Below are 14,563 nucleotides of genomic sequence, written 5' to 3'. Positions count from 1 at the left end.
TCTCCTCTCCTCTCCTCTCCTCTCCTCTCCTCTCCTCTCCTCTCCTCTCCTCTCCTCTCCTCTCCTCTCCTCTCCTCTCCTCTCCTCTCCTCTCCTCTCCTCTCCATTTTTCTTCCTCTATCTCTCTCCTCTCTCAGTTCTTCAAATTACTCAGAATTTGATTTTAGCAAAAAGTATATAGCATTCCCATGCTTTAGCACTGAACCTTATCAGTATAATGTATATTAATAGTGTCCATTACTGGTGCTAATATTCATACCAGTACACCATAAATGAATGTAAAATATTATTTAAATTAATATTACCCAAAAAGCACTCAAATCAAAATTTCGAGGTTCTAAGTAGCAGAAATATATTATTTTTTAATTTAAAAATTCATTCAGATTCAGAATTTGAACTAATTGGAGCTTTTAATTGTAAGAAGCCAGCAAAACAAAAACTGCAAGTTTCATTCAGCTCTGATATATAAGTTAATAAAAGCTCCTTCCTCTGTCTCTAGTCATCTAAGCTGAATTTAAGTTGTATTCATAATGTCTCATGTGCTTCCTCTTGGACTTTCAGCCTGTGTGATACAGCAAGATGGAGTATTTGCCATTTTGTATAAAATGGAAAAATATTTAGGAGTTTGCTAATAGCTGCAGAAGAAAAGTACTCTCAGAAATATACCTTTAATTTTAAACTAAAATAACTTTTTTAAAAATTGGGTTTTTTTATGATTTGAAACACTTTTACCCAGTGGCTTGAATATCTAAGATTTAAATCTTGGGCACCCGTGTTTTGACATTTCCTAAGTTTAAGCAGAGTAGCAGAAAGTCCAGGTCTTGTACCTCAAGAGAAATTTGGCCACCTTAACTTGTAGATTGATGCAGCTTGTGCCTTTAAAGGCCTGCTCAGAAGAGCATTCTGGTAACTTTGTTTTTAATCAGCCTCTCTCTTTTCTCATCAGCCATATTCTGTGACTACTACAACCCTCGCAATGAGTGTGACTGGCACTACGAGCCTTGTGGCAGTAATATCACAACGTGCAGGATGATCAATAATGTCACCACCAACTTTACAATACCACTGCTGGAAGGTAATCAATTCCTTGCCATTTTATATTGTGTTTTGTATAACTCTGTTCTGATGTCTTTTAATAATTATGGGCTAGTCAGTCAACTTGATGAGATGTTCCTGAATCTGCTATGTTGAGTTTGCCTCCAGTCTTACATAGACGTTTCCTATAATGTTATTTATTATTTATTGACATCAATGGGATAGTTATATTCCTGTCAGCCACAAAACTAGCTTTCTGCTTGGATGATATCCTGAAACATGTGTTACTATTACATCATGGTTATTTTGAATCCTATGCAAAAGTATTTCAAAAGCAGAAAATCTTTGATATGGCAAAGAAGCAAGTCACTTAGAGTTGGGCGTTTTTGACCTTGTCATTTTTTATGTACCAGATCATCTTGCCTTTGCTAGATTAGTGTGCAACATTTACCTACCTTTACACTGGAAAATATCTTTCATAGCAGACACACTGATGCTGCTATACATTGGATTCTTACTGGAGATTCTGTTTCCTTTGTAGATGAGATATTAGTAGGTGACAGTCCTTATGGTTGATAATGGAGTGGGAATTTCACATTAAAAGGACTGCAACGATCCAAGAATGTGAAAGATTTTACAAGTATCTTCTGGTTTACCACATGGTAAAGCAGGAGAAAAAACTTATATTTTTAGCCATAAAGTCTTTTTGGTCTGGACTAGAAGCACTTACCTCCAGTTTAGGGATTGGCAGGAAATGCCTTGAGTTTGACTTTGCTTTGAACTGCTAGTAAAAAAATTAAAAGAAAAATAATCAAACAAACCAAAACTCAAGAGAAACAAAACAAAGCAAAATACCCCTACAAAACCCTACTAAAAAAATCAGCAAAAATCCCTAACCAAAATATTTTCTAAAAATCCAACAAACCTCTATGTTTTAAAATAAATTGTCTTATATTATTAGAAAGATTTAGGAGGTGTCAGAAGACAGATTATTATAGATCCCGTTATCTTTCTCAGTTATTTTTGTTGTTTAATTTCACTAGAAATATAGAGCACACCTATTTTTATTAAGACATCTTAAGTTCAGTCTGGCAGTGTAAAGTGACTTTTAAGTACAAGCTAATTACATGGTGCTTCAGTTTAAAGGCTATTTAGAACTCCAGTACAGTATAAAGAGGACTTCATGTCATTAATAATTGGACTTAATAAGAGGTTATTTGGAGGAAGGAGATACAATAATAATAGCAGAATAATATTTTTAAGTGTATTTACATGAAAAATAGAATGATCCTTTGCAGTGGAGTTTGCATCACTGCCCAAGGGTAAGGATAAACACAGATAAATTATCTGTTTGAGGTAGGGATGATGTATTGAAGGCATATAAACAAGGTCTAATGTTCCAAGAAATGCAGTGAAAAACCTGTTTGTTAGTGAATCTGCTTCCATATTCCTCACAGAAGTATTAGTGGTACAGTGATCTATACAAAAATTGGGGTGTTTCTTTGTCTTAAAATTACTAGCTGCCCATAGAAATGAGTATAAATTAGGAGTTTCTCTAAGGTATTGAACTAACAAAAAGAAACTTCACTAGTTTTCGTAAAAAAACCTCTTAATCCTCCTCACCCCAATATTATCAGTGAGAACTGCTGAAGTCTTTTGAAAAGACTAATTATCCACGGTTTGATTTGAATGGGAAGTTTTAGATTTCTTTCACTATGCTTGATTCAGTGAGAGTAATTTCCCTTCAGATGGTAGCATTTCACTGAGTTAACTTTTTGTACTTTTTCTTCATCGTGTATTCTGTTCTACCTGTCATCAATAGGCTGCTACCCCAGATGCCCTAATGACAAGCCTATTTATAATGAAGAGACAAAGGAATGTGTGACTCCAGATAAATGTGGATGTTACCTCGAGGATGGAACCTCTGTACCTCCTTGGGAAGAAGTACCCTCAAAAGAAAACTGTACAACATGGTATATAAAAATTACTTGCAGTAATTCGGGAAATAATTTGTGTGTGCTGAGTCCTTCATTTACTTTACTGGGCTTCAAAAAAATAGAGATGCAACTTCAGCTGAAGAGCTGGTATATTCTTGTATTTCATAGTTTTCCAAACCCATAATAGTCCAGATTTCAGGTTGGTAGTTATTATAATTAGGGTATTAGCAAATTCACAAATTATTAGCAAATTATACCTGTCAACTGTCATAAATTATAATAATTAAACCTGGGTGAACTTCTAAAACAACCTTTCAATTCTCTTTGGGAAGAGAGGGTTTACTCTGCCTTGCATTAAAACACTTAAAACTGGGACTGCCACATCACTGTAATCTGAAATACTCTTGCCTTGAAAGAGATAGTTGAGTCCCAACTATTTGCTTAGAGTGTTAGCAATGACAGCACTCACACCTCTGGCCCTACATGGTGACCAGAGAATAATCTGATCTAGCTGTTAAATTCACTCTGCAAAACAACTGCTATTGCAATATTGCAACTTGCAATTGTACTGAAAGCGGTGACTTAATTTGAAAGAAAAATGGTAGGCAATACTAGAAAATATACCCAGAAATATATCCAGTAGTGTGAATGAAGACCAAGAGGCAAATATCTGTGTTTCTGTACTCTTGCAAACAGGTGTCATAAAACATCAGCAACATTTTAATTTTTGAAAATTTTTCTTTTAGTGTCTGTGTCCCATCAGGATCCATACAGTGTAAACCAATCCCAGGTAAATAACTTTTGGGTTTTTCTGGAAACAAAAGGGAAAAAAAAAGCATAGAACTGCTCTGTCTGACTCTACAAAAGGCTTAGTATTGATTTAGAATAATTCTTTCCAGTATTAGTGAAAGTTGTGACTAAAGAAAATTTGTTTGTGCTTCGTTGAACTTTGCTGTTAGTGCTTCTGGTTCAACCTTTTTCTCATGCCCCTTCAGTCTTTCTCCCCATGTCCCATATCCAAACTAATGGATTTCAGTACAAGTTTGCACTTTCTGAACATGTAGTTTTTACTATAAAAGTGTCAGTTAGTAAATTGCAATTATTATTTCTCTCAGAACATTTTAAAACCTACTTTCTAAGTCTGTGCCACCAGGCATTTTATTCAGGACTTGATTAAATATATCCTAACATTGCTTTAAATGTAATGATAAAGTAGCACAGTATAGTAGGTCTAAGCTCCAGGTATAGGTCTGAAAAACACGACTCATGTAAATGCTCTCTTGTCCATAAGTATTTTACCTCTGCCTCTTACATGGTAGTAGCAAAATTGCACAGTAAAGCTCTTTCTTGCAGCGTGTCCTTGTGTCATCAATGGAACAAGTTATCAGCCGGGTGAAACTGTGGGAAACGTACAGCATGGCGACATATGTACAGAATACATTTGTGCAGAAAATGGTTCTGTGGTTCCTGGAAAAGTCTATCCTTGCCCAACATCTTCACCTACAATCATTTCAACTTCCACCCCTACCATTACTCTTACCACCACCACTGCAGGTAAATCACCAATACAGATGTGATCTAAAAATTGTTTTCTTTAAGGAAAATATTTTAAATATAGAATGTACAATTATATGGGATTATAGTTGACACAGATAGAGCAATATTTATGAATTGTTTTATCACGCCCCACTAAAGAAAGATTTTTAGCATCTTGAATTGATTTGTTTCCCATGAAAGAAATTTTAAGTACAAATGTACAGGGTGCCTTCCTATTTCTGAAAAACACATGTTAGCTTTAAAATATCCTAATGGGATAGTAGAAATAATGTTAAGAGTGTCAGCAAAAAAATACTATTCTATTTCTTTTGAAATGATAGAGAAATCTCTTTTTTTTCTATTTCAGTTTCCACTACGAGCCATCCAGTAACTACAAGTAAGTTATAAATACAAAACAAGGTTATTAAAAATGTCAAAAGAATATTTAAAGGAAGAATAAACTAAAGATAATCAATTCAGAAAAATCTATTTTAAATAAAAATGAATACTTTTTTATAACTTGAAAAGTGCTATTAGTATAGAGAGAAGAAGGACCTTGAAAGGTTTCAGCTTGGTTATTTTATTTTGATGCAAAATTCCCAGTTTAAAGACCTGGTAATACAGAACCAATTTTAGAAATCTTTTCTTTGGAAAGATGACAAATTGCAATGCCATTCTCTAGCCCTTAATGGAAGAAAATTAAAAATTATCTTCTCAGGATGTTCTCTGTAACATCTGAAATCTCTGTCTTTTCTTGCAGCTCCTTGCTTTGGACTGGTCTGTGACTGGACTAAGTGGTTTGATGTTAGTGATCCTGAAAAAGGTGATGGTGACTATGAAACATATGAGGAAATAAGAAAGCATGGAAACAAAATATGTACAGCGCCTGAGAAAATTGAATGCAGGGCTAAGAATCAACCTGATGTGAGCTTAGAAGAACTTGGTCAGAAAGTCCAGTGTAATGTTACATATGGGCTAATCTGTAAAAATGATGAGCAAGATGTAACTATGTGGCCACTTTGCTATAATTATGAAATCAGAGTAAACTGTTGTGAGTGGCAAGAAATTCCTTGTGGGCCTACAGCTACACCTACTGCACCACAAACTACAACTTCAACGACCATCAAGACAATACCCACCACCACTACAACCAGGACTTCAACCACACCCATACACATCACTTCCACAAGTGAGTATGCACCACCAGTCCCCACTCCAGTATCCCCAACATCTACAGGTATTTAACAGAAAAATACTCTGTGATCTTACTTTGCCTTTGAAGAAATAAAAGGCTATTGGCTACTAAAGGCAGGTCACAGTCATAGAAAACGTAGATTTGCAAGGAAGTCTTACTTAGGAGGGTTTGGACTTTTAAGTTTCTGCTGGAGAGAATATACCCAGGAGGACCTGCTGTGTGAGAAAAGACTAGCCATGCTTCTAACTCCTGTTGCTAGAGGCATTTTCTGGGTGGGGCTGCAAAGGCTTCCTTCTTCAGGCTGGTGTGGTATTTCTGATTTTGTAAGAAGTATTTTCCAGCACCATGCCTAATCCCTTCACTAGGAAAAGAAAACCATGAGCTTCTCTGTGCATAGATGTCTAGGATTCTGCTTTCCAGGGCCAGAAAGGGAGGGTTGGTGCTAAGGACCTTTGCAGTGCTAAGGGTGGGCTCATCTGTTTATGTCTGTGGCAGCTGCCTCATGTACAGCTTCTGTCCAGTTCACATTGAGTCCCACTCATGCATTTGTGCCTTTGCCTGATTTCTCTGTCCCTGCTGTTTGGAACAGGCACACCGAGCACAACATCCCCTACAACAGAATTGCCAACCACTTCCACATCACCAGAGACTCCCAGCACCACCACCACCACAACCACCACCACCAGAGAGCCAACGACAACAACTCTTCCAACATCAACAACAAGTATGATCCAAAATCAAATAATTCCCACCAAAAGCCCTGTGCCTCCAACTACAGTACCAACAAATAATTTTCTTGTTCTGTTGTCATTTGTGTCCTTATTGTGGGAGTAGTAAAGGTCCATGAGCACCTCCGTATGTGGCTCTGGATGGGATCAGGGATGGGTGTAACGTTTGGGCATACTAGGAAATGTCATGTGCCCAAAGCTGGCTTTCTGGTCTGGCTATTTAAAAGAAACAAGTATTTAAGGGTCCTTGGGAGAAGGTCTTGTCTTCCCTGACTGAACAATGCTCCAAGGAGGTACATCTTCCTTTGCAATGTATGCTAGTGGATGACAATGTTTATAGATGTAGGAAGCAAGGATTTCTGTGACAGGCTTTTGGGAAAAGTTTCAGTCTGCAGACTGTCAATTCCTGTCAAGTGTGGTCATTGGCTGATGAGATTCACTATTGCTCTGGAAGCCCTTCAAAGGGCTGACATCGAATCAGTGGAACTCTTACAACGATGAGGCAGGAACATATTGCTGTGCTTTGTAGTCAAACCACACATTCCCTTCTCAGCTCTGGCCCCAGAATTTAGTAAGGTGTTTAGGTAATGAGGCAAAGATAGAAGGCCCCAGCCAGATCCAAAGCATTACTCCTCCTCATCTCTTGCTTGGTCTTTCTGATTTTGGAAGAAGCATCTTCCAGAACTATCCCCAGTCTCTTCACAAGGCAAGGAGGGACATGACTGTCTCTATGCATGGCTGTGAAGGATTCTGCTTTCTGAGGCCAGAAAGGAAGAGTTGGTGCTATGGACCTTTGTTGTGTTAGGGTTGGCTGAACCCTCTAGGTCTGGGGCAGCTGCCTCATGCACAGTTTCTGTTCATTTCACATTGAATCCCACTTGTGCCTTTGTCTGATTTCTCTGTCCCTGCTGTTTGTAACAGGCACACCGAGCACAACATCCCCTACAACAGAATTGCCAACCACTTCCACATCACCAGAGACTCTCATCACCACCACCACCAGAGAGCCAACGACAACACCAACCACCACAGGTCCCATAGGTATGATCCAAAACCAAATAATTCCCACCAGAAGCCCTGTGCCTCCGACTAGAGTACCAACAAATAATTCTCTTGCTCTGTTGTCATTTGTGCCCTTGATGTGGGAGTAGTAAAGGTCCATGAGCAGCTCCATATGTGGTTCTGGATGGGATCAGGGATGGGTGTAACTTCTGGGCAACCTGTGGCCAAACCTGGCCCATTGTCTGGCTATTTCATCAGGAACAAGGATTTAGGGGTCCTTGGGAGAAGGTCTTGTCTTCCCTGACTCAACAGTGCTCCAAGGATGTATTTCATGCTCATGCCCAGCTTAGACAGCTACTGAAGTGATGGGAATGTTGCTTTTGCTGCTATTGGAGGGTGTCCTTCATCTGGGCAGATTGTAGTCACTGGATCCAAGGTGTGCAGTTGGAGTGGGACTAAAGTTGGTGGCAGTGGCATTTCAGGCTCTGTTTGGGCACTGCTGTGCAGACCTTCTTCCCTCCCTCTCCTGTTTTGTCTCTGTGGCCATTGCTGTTACTTACCAGCTGTTTGGGCTGTGGGAAGCTTTCAGAGCTGTAGCTGGCAGAGTTTGGGGATTGGTTTCAGAGTGCAGATTTGACAGACACAACCTGTGGGCAGCTGGGTTCTTCCAGTGTTCCTGTTGGTGCTTGGCTCCAGTGATCCATGTGCTGCTGGGAGGCAGCTGAGGCTTTGTCAGCAGCATGTGTCCCGTTGCCTGCTTTCCCTGTGGTTGGGTGCCTTCCCAGTGCTTAGTTTCTCTGTGAGATACTGAGGTGGTGTGCATGGCCCAAGAAGCTGAGAGTGGCAGGAGTCTCTGCTTAGTCCCGCTCTGCCTCCTGTGTTGGTCTTAGGCGAGTGGTTTTTTGCACACGAGAGTCCATACAAAGCAATGTGACCCAGCTGTGGGGGGCACACACAGAACTCATCAGTGCCTGTGTTGTCCTGGTTTGGGCCTGGAGTGGTTTGTAGGGCCAAGAAGGAGAGGCCTGGTCACTTCACTGAGCTTTCTTGTGGCCAGTGTTGGCTGAGTGCAGTGGCATCCTGAGGGCCACCGTTGAGTGCAGGGGGTGCCCAGGGCAGCAGCTGTGAGTGAGCTGGTGCTCTGCCTTGTTGTGTCTGTCCTGTCTGTTTCTCATTGTCTGTCTTGTTGTTGCCTCCCAGAGTGTGAATGCGTCTGGTCAGAGTGGTTCGATACAACTTATCCAGATGCTTCCGACAAGAACAGTGGTGACTACGAAACCTTTGAGAACATTTGGAACAAGTTCCCGTCCTGGGAGTGTGCGAAAGTCGAGAATGTTTCATGCCGAGCACACAAATTCCCTGACACTCCCATTGCAGATTTAGGGCAGAAAGTGGAATGCAGTGTTGACGTAGGGCTCATCTGTAACAATAAAGATCAGCAGATAGGAGGTATCATACCGATGCCAGTGTGCCTCAACTATGAGATCAGTGTCTGCTGCACCCCCAGCTACCCAGAGTGTCTTGCAACTCCAAGCACCCCAAGCACCACACCTTCCAGAGCTTCAACCACCACGAGCAGTGTGTCCACCCCAATATCAACAACCTCTCCAACGCCAACAGCAGAGAAGACTTCCCTCAGTACCACCCCTACCACCACCACCACCACTACGACCACGTTGCCCCCCAACGCCACCACCACCAGTGGCAGCACCTCACAGACAACACCAACTGTTCCTGTCTCAACAACACCCATTTCAACCACTTCAGGCACCTCCACGCCCACACCAACATATACCACCACCACACCAACGACAGGTACTTCTCTGATCTGTGCTCTCATGTGTTTCCTTGCTGTGGGGAATTGAAGGTCTGTGAGCATCTCCATCTGTGCCTCTGTATGGGATCTGAGATTGGACTGATTGCTGTGTATCCAGTGGAATGGCCTTTGCCCAAAGATGGCCCTTGGGCTGGTTGTTTCAGAAGGAACAAGGACACAGGGGCCTATGTCCTCCTGTCCTGTGGAGATACTGATCCTCTTGGTACTGTGCATACATCCTTCCCTGACCACAGATTCCCATCTCAGCTCTTACTCCTTGAGTGAGTGAGGTGTTCAGGTAATGAGGCACAAATAGAAAGCCCCAATAGATGAAAAGCATTGTTTGTCGTCCTTCTCTTCCTTATTGGTAGATGTCTCTGATTTTGTGAGAAGCACCTTCCAGCACTATCCCCAGTATCTTCACAAGGCATGGAGGTCTGTGACCCTGTGTGTGTGCATGGCTTTTAAGGATTCTGCTTCCTGGGGCCAGAAAGGAAGGGTGCTGCTAGGGACCTTTGTTGTTCTAAGTGTGGGCTGATCTTTCTAGGTCTGTTGCTGCTGCCTCATGTGCAGCTTCTGCTGAGTTCATATTGAATCCCATTGATTCCCTTGTCTCTTTATTTTCTCTGTCTCTGCCACTTTAGCAGGCACACTGAGCACAGTATCCACTACACCAGAGTTGCCATCCACACCGGAGACTCCCAGTACCACCACCAGCAGGTCTCCAAGCACAACCACAACTGGTACTGGGTCACCCACCTCAACTACTTCAAGCACGTCCTCTCCCACACCAACATACACCAGCACCCTAGGAACTCCAGGTACTTCTAAGTTTTGTAGTTTCATGTGTTTTTGGCTTTGGGAGTACTGCGAGTCCATGAACACCACTTTTTTTTTTTTTTTTTTTTTTTTTCCTGTATGGCATCAAGAATGGGTTTAACTTCTGGACAGCCCCTGAAACATCCTTTGCTCATAGCTGGCCCATCAGCTCTTTTTCAGAAGGAAGAAGAACTCAGTAGCTTTTGGTGCTGTTGGACTTAGTGTCTTTCAGCTGGCCAGAGTGGTGTCACTGGACACGTGGAGTGTAATGGAGTGGGGCTTGGTTTTGTGACACTTGCATTTTAAGCTCTCTTTAGGCACAGATATGTAGACTTTCTTCCTTCTCTTCTGCTCATTTGCCATGTCCATACTAATTAAGCTACTTAGAGATGTAGGAAGGAAGCATTCCTCTGCAGTGCTCTTGGGAACAGTTTCACTCTGCAGGCTGTGATTTCCTCTGAACTGTGGTCTTTGCCTGACAAGATTCACTAGTGCTCTGGGAACTCCTGATATCAGAAAACCACATGGCAATCAGGCAGGAACATAGTCCTGTGCACGTTTCCTTCCCTGATCACAGCTTCTTCTCTCAGCTCGTACCCCAGGATTTAGTGAGGTGTTGTAGATAATGGGGCAGAGATAGAAAGCCCCATCTGGAGCCAAAGAATTACTCCTTCTCATCTCCTACCTGTTGGTAGGTCATTCTGATTTCATGCAAAGCACCTTCCAGCACCATCCCCAGTCTCTTTGCTAGGAGAGGAGGGCCTGCGTGTGCACAAATGTCAAGGCGTTTGCTTTCCAGGCCCAGAAAGGAAGGGCTCATTCTAGGGATCTTTGCTGTGCTAAGGGTGGGCTGACCTGTCTATATCTGTGGCAGCTGCCTCATGTGCAGCTTCTGTTCACATTGAGTCCCACTCATGCATTTGTGCCTTTGTTTTCTCTGTCCCTGCTCTTTCCAACAGAAACAGCTCCATCCACACCAAGCACACCAAAATCAACAACCACTTCCCGACCACCAGAGACTCGCACCACCACCACCAGCCCTCCGAGCACAACAACCACTGTTACTGGGTCAACAACAACCATCTCAACTACTGCAAGTATGTTCCCAGCACTAGTAATTCCTATAAACCCCTCTCTGCCTCTAACCCCAGAACCAACAAAAATTTCTCTGGTTCTTCTGTCATTTTTGGTCTTACCATGGGAGTAATGCAGGTCTGTGAGTACATCCATTTGTGGCTCTGTGTAGGATCAAGGATGTGTGTAACTTTTGGGCGTTCCAGGAAATAAGTTGTGCCCAAAGTTCATTTGGGCTGTTTCAAAAGTGATGAGGATGCAGGGGTCCCGGCAAGAAGGTCTTGTCTTTCTTGTGCAACAGCGCTCTGAGGAGATATTTCATCTGGCTGCCCAGCTAAGACAGACGCTGAACTGATGGAAAACGTTGCTTTTGCTGCTGTTGGACCATGTCCTTCAGCTGGGCAGAATATAGTCAGTGAGGTGCATTTGGACAGTCACTTTGGTTTTTGGCACTGGCATTGTAGGCACTGCTTTAGGCTCAGCTAAAAAGTTAGTACAGACTTTTTTCCCCCTCTCTCTTCCTTCTTGGTGGTGTTTGTTCTAATGCTTGTCAGTGGTTATAGATGTAGGAAGGGAGGATTCCCCTATCATGCTTTTGGCTACATACTACCTCTTGAAGTGAACTGTGGTCTTTGGCTGCCCATAGAGATCCACTATGACCACAGAGATCACTATCTGTGATGTCCTTTATCAGGGTGACATTGGGAAAATCATATGACTATCAGGCAGAAACATATTCTGCTGCATGATCCGTTCCCTGACCGTAGATTCCCCTCAGCTCTTACTCCATGAGTTAGCAAGGTGTTTAGGTAATGAAGGAGAGATAGAAAGCCCCAGCCAGATCCAAAGCATTACTCCTCCTCATCCAGTCCCTACTGTTAGGTCTCTCTAATCTTTTGAGAAGCACTTTCCAGCACCATCCGCAGTCTCTTCACTAGGAAAGGAGGACCATGACCATCTCTGCACATGGATGTCATTGAGTTTTCTTTCTGGGCCAGAAAGGAAGGGCTGCTGCTAGGGACCTTTGTTGTTCTAAGTGTGGGCTGATCTTTCTAGGTCTGTTGCAGCTGCCTCTTGTGCAGCTTCTGCTGAGTTCGTATTGAATCCCACTGATTCCTTTGTCTCTTTGTTTTCTCTGTCTCTGCCACTTTAGCAGGCACACTGAGCACAGTATCCACTACACCAGAGTTGCCATCCACACCGGAGACTCCCAGTACCACCACCACCACCACCAGCAGGTCTCCAAGCACAACCACAACTGGTACTGGGTCACCAACCTCAACTACTTCAAGCACGTCCTCTCCCACACCAACATACACCAGCACCCTAGGAACTCCAGGTACTTCTAAGTTTTGTAGTTTCATGTGTTTTTGGCTTTGAGAGTACTGTGAGTCCATGAACACCTCTTTTTTTTTTTTTTTTTTTTTTTTCTGTATGGCATCAAGAATGGGTTTAACTTCTAGACAGCCCCTGAAACATCCTTTGCTCATAGCTGGCCCATCAGCTCTTTTTCAGAAGGAAGAAGAACTCAGTAGCTTTTGGTGCTGTTGGACTTAGTGTCTTTCAGCTGGCCAGAGTGGTGTCACTGGACACGTGGAGTGTAATGGAGTGGGGCTTGGTTTTGTGACACTTGCATTTTAAGCTCTCTTTAGGCACAGATATGTAGACTTTCTTCCTTCTCTTCTGCTCATTTGCCATGTCCATACTAATTAAGCTACTTAGAGATGTAGGAAGGAAGCATTCCTCTGCAGTGCTCTTGGGAACAGTTTCACTCTGCAGGCTGTGATTTCCTCTGAACTGTGGTCTTTGCCTGACAAGATTCACTAGTGCTCTGGGAACTCCTGATATCAGAAAACCACATGGCAATCAGGCAGGAACATAGTCCTGTGCACGTTTCCTTCCCTGATCACAGCTTCTTCTCTCAGCTCGTACCCCAGGATTTAGTGAGGTGTTGTAGATAATGGGGCAGAGATAGAAAGCCCCATCTGGAGCCAAAGAATTACTCCTTCTCATCTCCTACCTGTTGGTAGGTCATTCTGATTTCATGCAAAGCACCTTCCAGCACCATCCCCAGTCTCTTTGCTAGGAGAGGAGGGCCTGCGTGTGCACAAATGTCAAGGCGTTTGCTTTCCAGGCCCAGAAAGGAAGGGCTCATTCTAGGGATCTTTGCTGTGCTAAGGGTGGGCTGACCTGTCTATATCTGTGGCAGCTGCCTCATGTGCAGCTTCTGTTCACATTGAGTCCCACTCATGCATTTGTGCCTTTGTTTTCTCTGTCCCTGCTCTTTCCAACAGAAACAGCTCCATCCACACCAAGCACACCAAAATCAACAACCACTTCCCGACCACCAGAGACTCGCACCACCACCACCAGCCCTCCGAGCACAACAACCACTGTTACTGGGTCAACAACAACCATCTCAACTACTGCAAGTATGTTCCCAGCACTAGTAATTCCTATAAACCCCTCTCTGCCTCTAACCCCAGAACCAACAAAAATTTCTCTGGTTCTTCTGTCATTTTTGGTCTTACCATGGGAGTAATGCAGGTCTGTGAGTACATCCATTTGTGGCTCTGTGTAGGATCAAGGATGTGTGTAACTTTTGGGCGTTCCAGGAAATAAGTTGTGCCCAAAGTTCATTTGGGCTGTTTCAAAAGTGATGAGGATGCAGGGGTCCCGGCAAGAAGGTCTTGTCTTTCTTGTGCAACAGCGCTCTGAGGAGATATTTCATCTGGCTGCCCAGCTAAGACAGACGCTGAACTGATGGAAAACGTTGCTTTTGCTGCTGTTGGACCATGTCCTTCAGCTGGGCAGAATATAGTCAGTGAGGTGCATTTGGACAGTCACTTTGGTTTTTGGCACTGGCATTGTAGGCACTGCTTTAGGCTCAGCTAAAAAGTTAGTACAGACTTTTTTCCCCCTCTCTCTTCCTTCTTGGTGGTGTTTGTTCTAATGCTTGTCAGTGGTTATAGATGTAGGAAGGGAGGATTCCCCTATCATGCTTTTGGCTACATACTACCTCTTGAAGTGAACTGTGGTCTTTGGCTGCCCATAGAGATCCACTATGACCACAGAGATCACTATCTGTGATGTCCTTTATCAGGGTGACATTGAGAAAATCATATGACTATCAGGCAGAAACATATTCTGCTGCATGATCCGTTCCCTGACCGTAGATTCCCCTCAGCTCTTACTCCATGAGTTAGCAAGGTGTTTAGGTAATGAAGGAGAGATAGAAAGCCCCAGCCAGATCCAAAGCATTACTCCTCCTCATCCAGTCCCTACTGTTAGGTCTCTCTAATCTTTTGAGAAGCACTTTCCAGCACCATCCGCAGTCTCTTCACTAGGAAAGGAGGACCATGACCATCTCTGCACATGGATGTCATTGAGTTTTCTTTCTGGGCCAGAAAGGAAGGGCTGC

At 43.0% G+C, this 14,563-nt stretch overlaps 1 protein-coding gene across 1 annotated transcript in view; it reads left to right on the top strand.

Annotated features, from left to right (window-relative positions):
• The window catches only part of MUC2 (mucin 2, oligomeric mucus/gel-forming), a 61,241-nt gene that overhangs the window by 19,573 nt on the left and 27,105 nt on the right, over positions 1–14,563 (top strand). The window contains exons 25-37 of the mRNA XM_088166583.1: positions 947–1,075; positions 2,858–3,008; positions 3,719–3,762; positions 4,326–4,526; positions 4,876–4,905; positions 5,269–5,697; positions 6,293–6,501; positions 8,636–9,248; positions 9,621–9,684; positions 9,894–10,070; positions 11,028–11,165; positions 12,296–12,481; positions 13,437–13,591. Of these exons, the coding sequence (XP_088022709.1) occupies positions 947–1,075; positions 2,858–3,008; positions 3,719–3,762; positions 4,326–4,526; positions 4,876–4,905; positions 5,269–5,697; positions 6,293–6,501; positions 8,636–9,248; positions 9,621–9,684; positions 9,894–10,070; positions 11,028–11,165; positions 12,296–12,481; positions 13,437–13,591 (2,526 nt within the window). The remainder of the gene's footprint in view (positions 1–946; positions 1,076–2,857; positions 3,009–3,718; positions 3,763–4,325; positions 4,527–4,875; positions 4,906–5,268; positions 5,698–6,292; positions 6,502–8,635; positions 9,249–9,620; positions 9,685–9,893; positions 10,071–11,027; positions 11,166–12,295; positions 12,482–13,436; positions 13,592–14,563) is intronic.

This window comes from Sturnus vulgaris, chromosome 6 (assembly GCF_052056855.1).
Source record: "Sturnus vulgaris isolate bStuVul1 chromosome 6, bStuVul1.hap1, whole genome shotgun sequence".
NCBI classification, from domain to species: Eukaryota; Metazoa; Chordata; class Aves; order Passeriformes; family Sturnidae; genus Sturnus; species Sturnus vulgaris.
The sequence above is the reverse complement of the archived record's forward strand: the minus strand, read 5'-3'. Positions and strand labels throughout refer to the sequence as shown.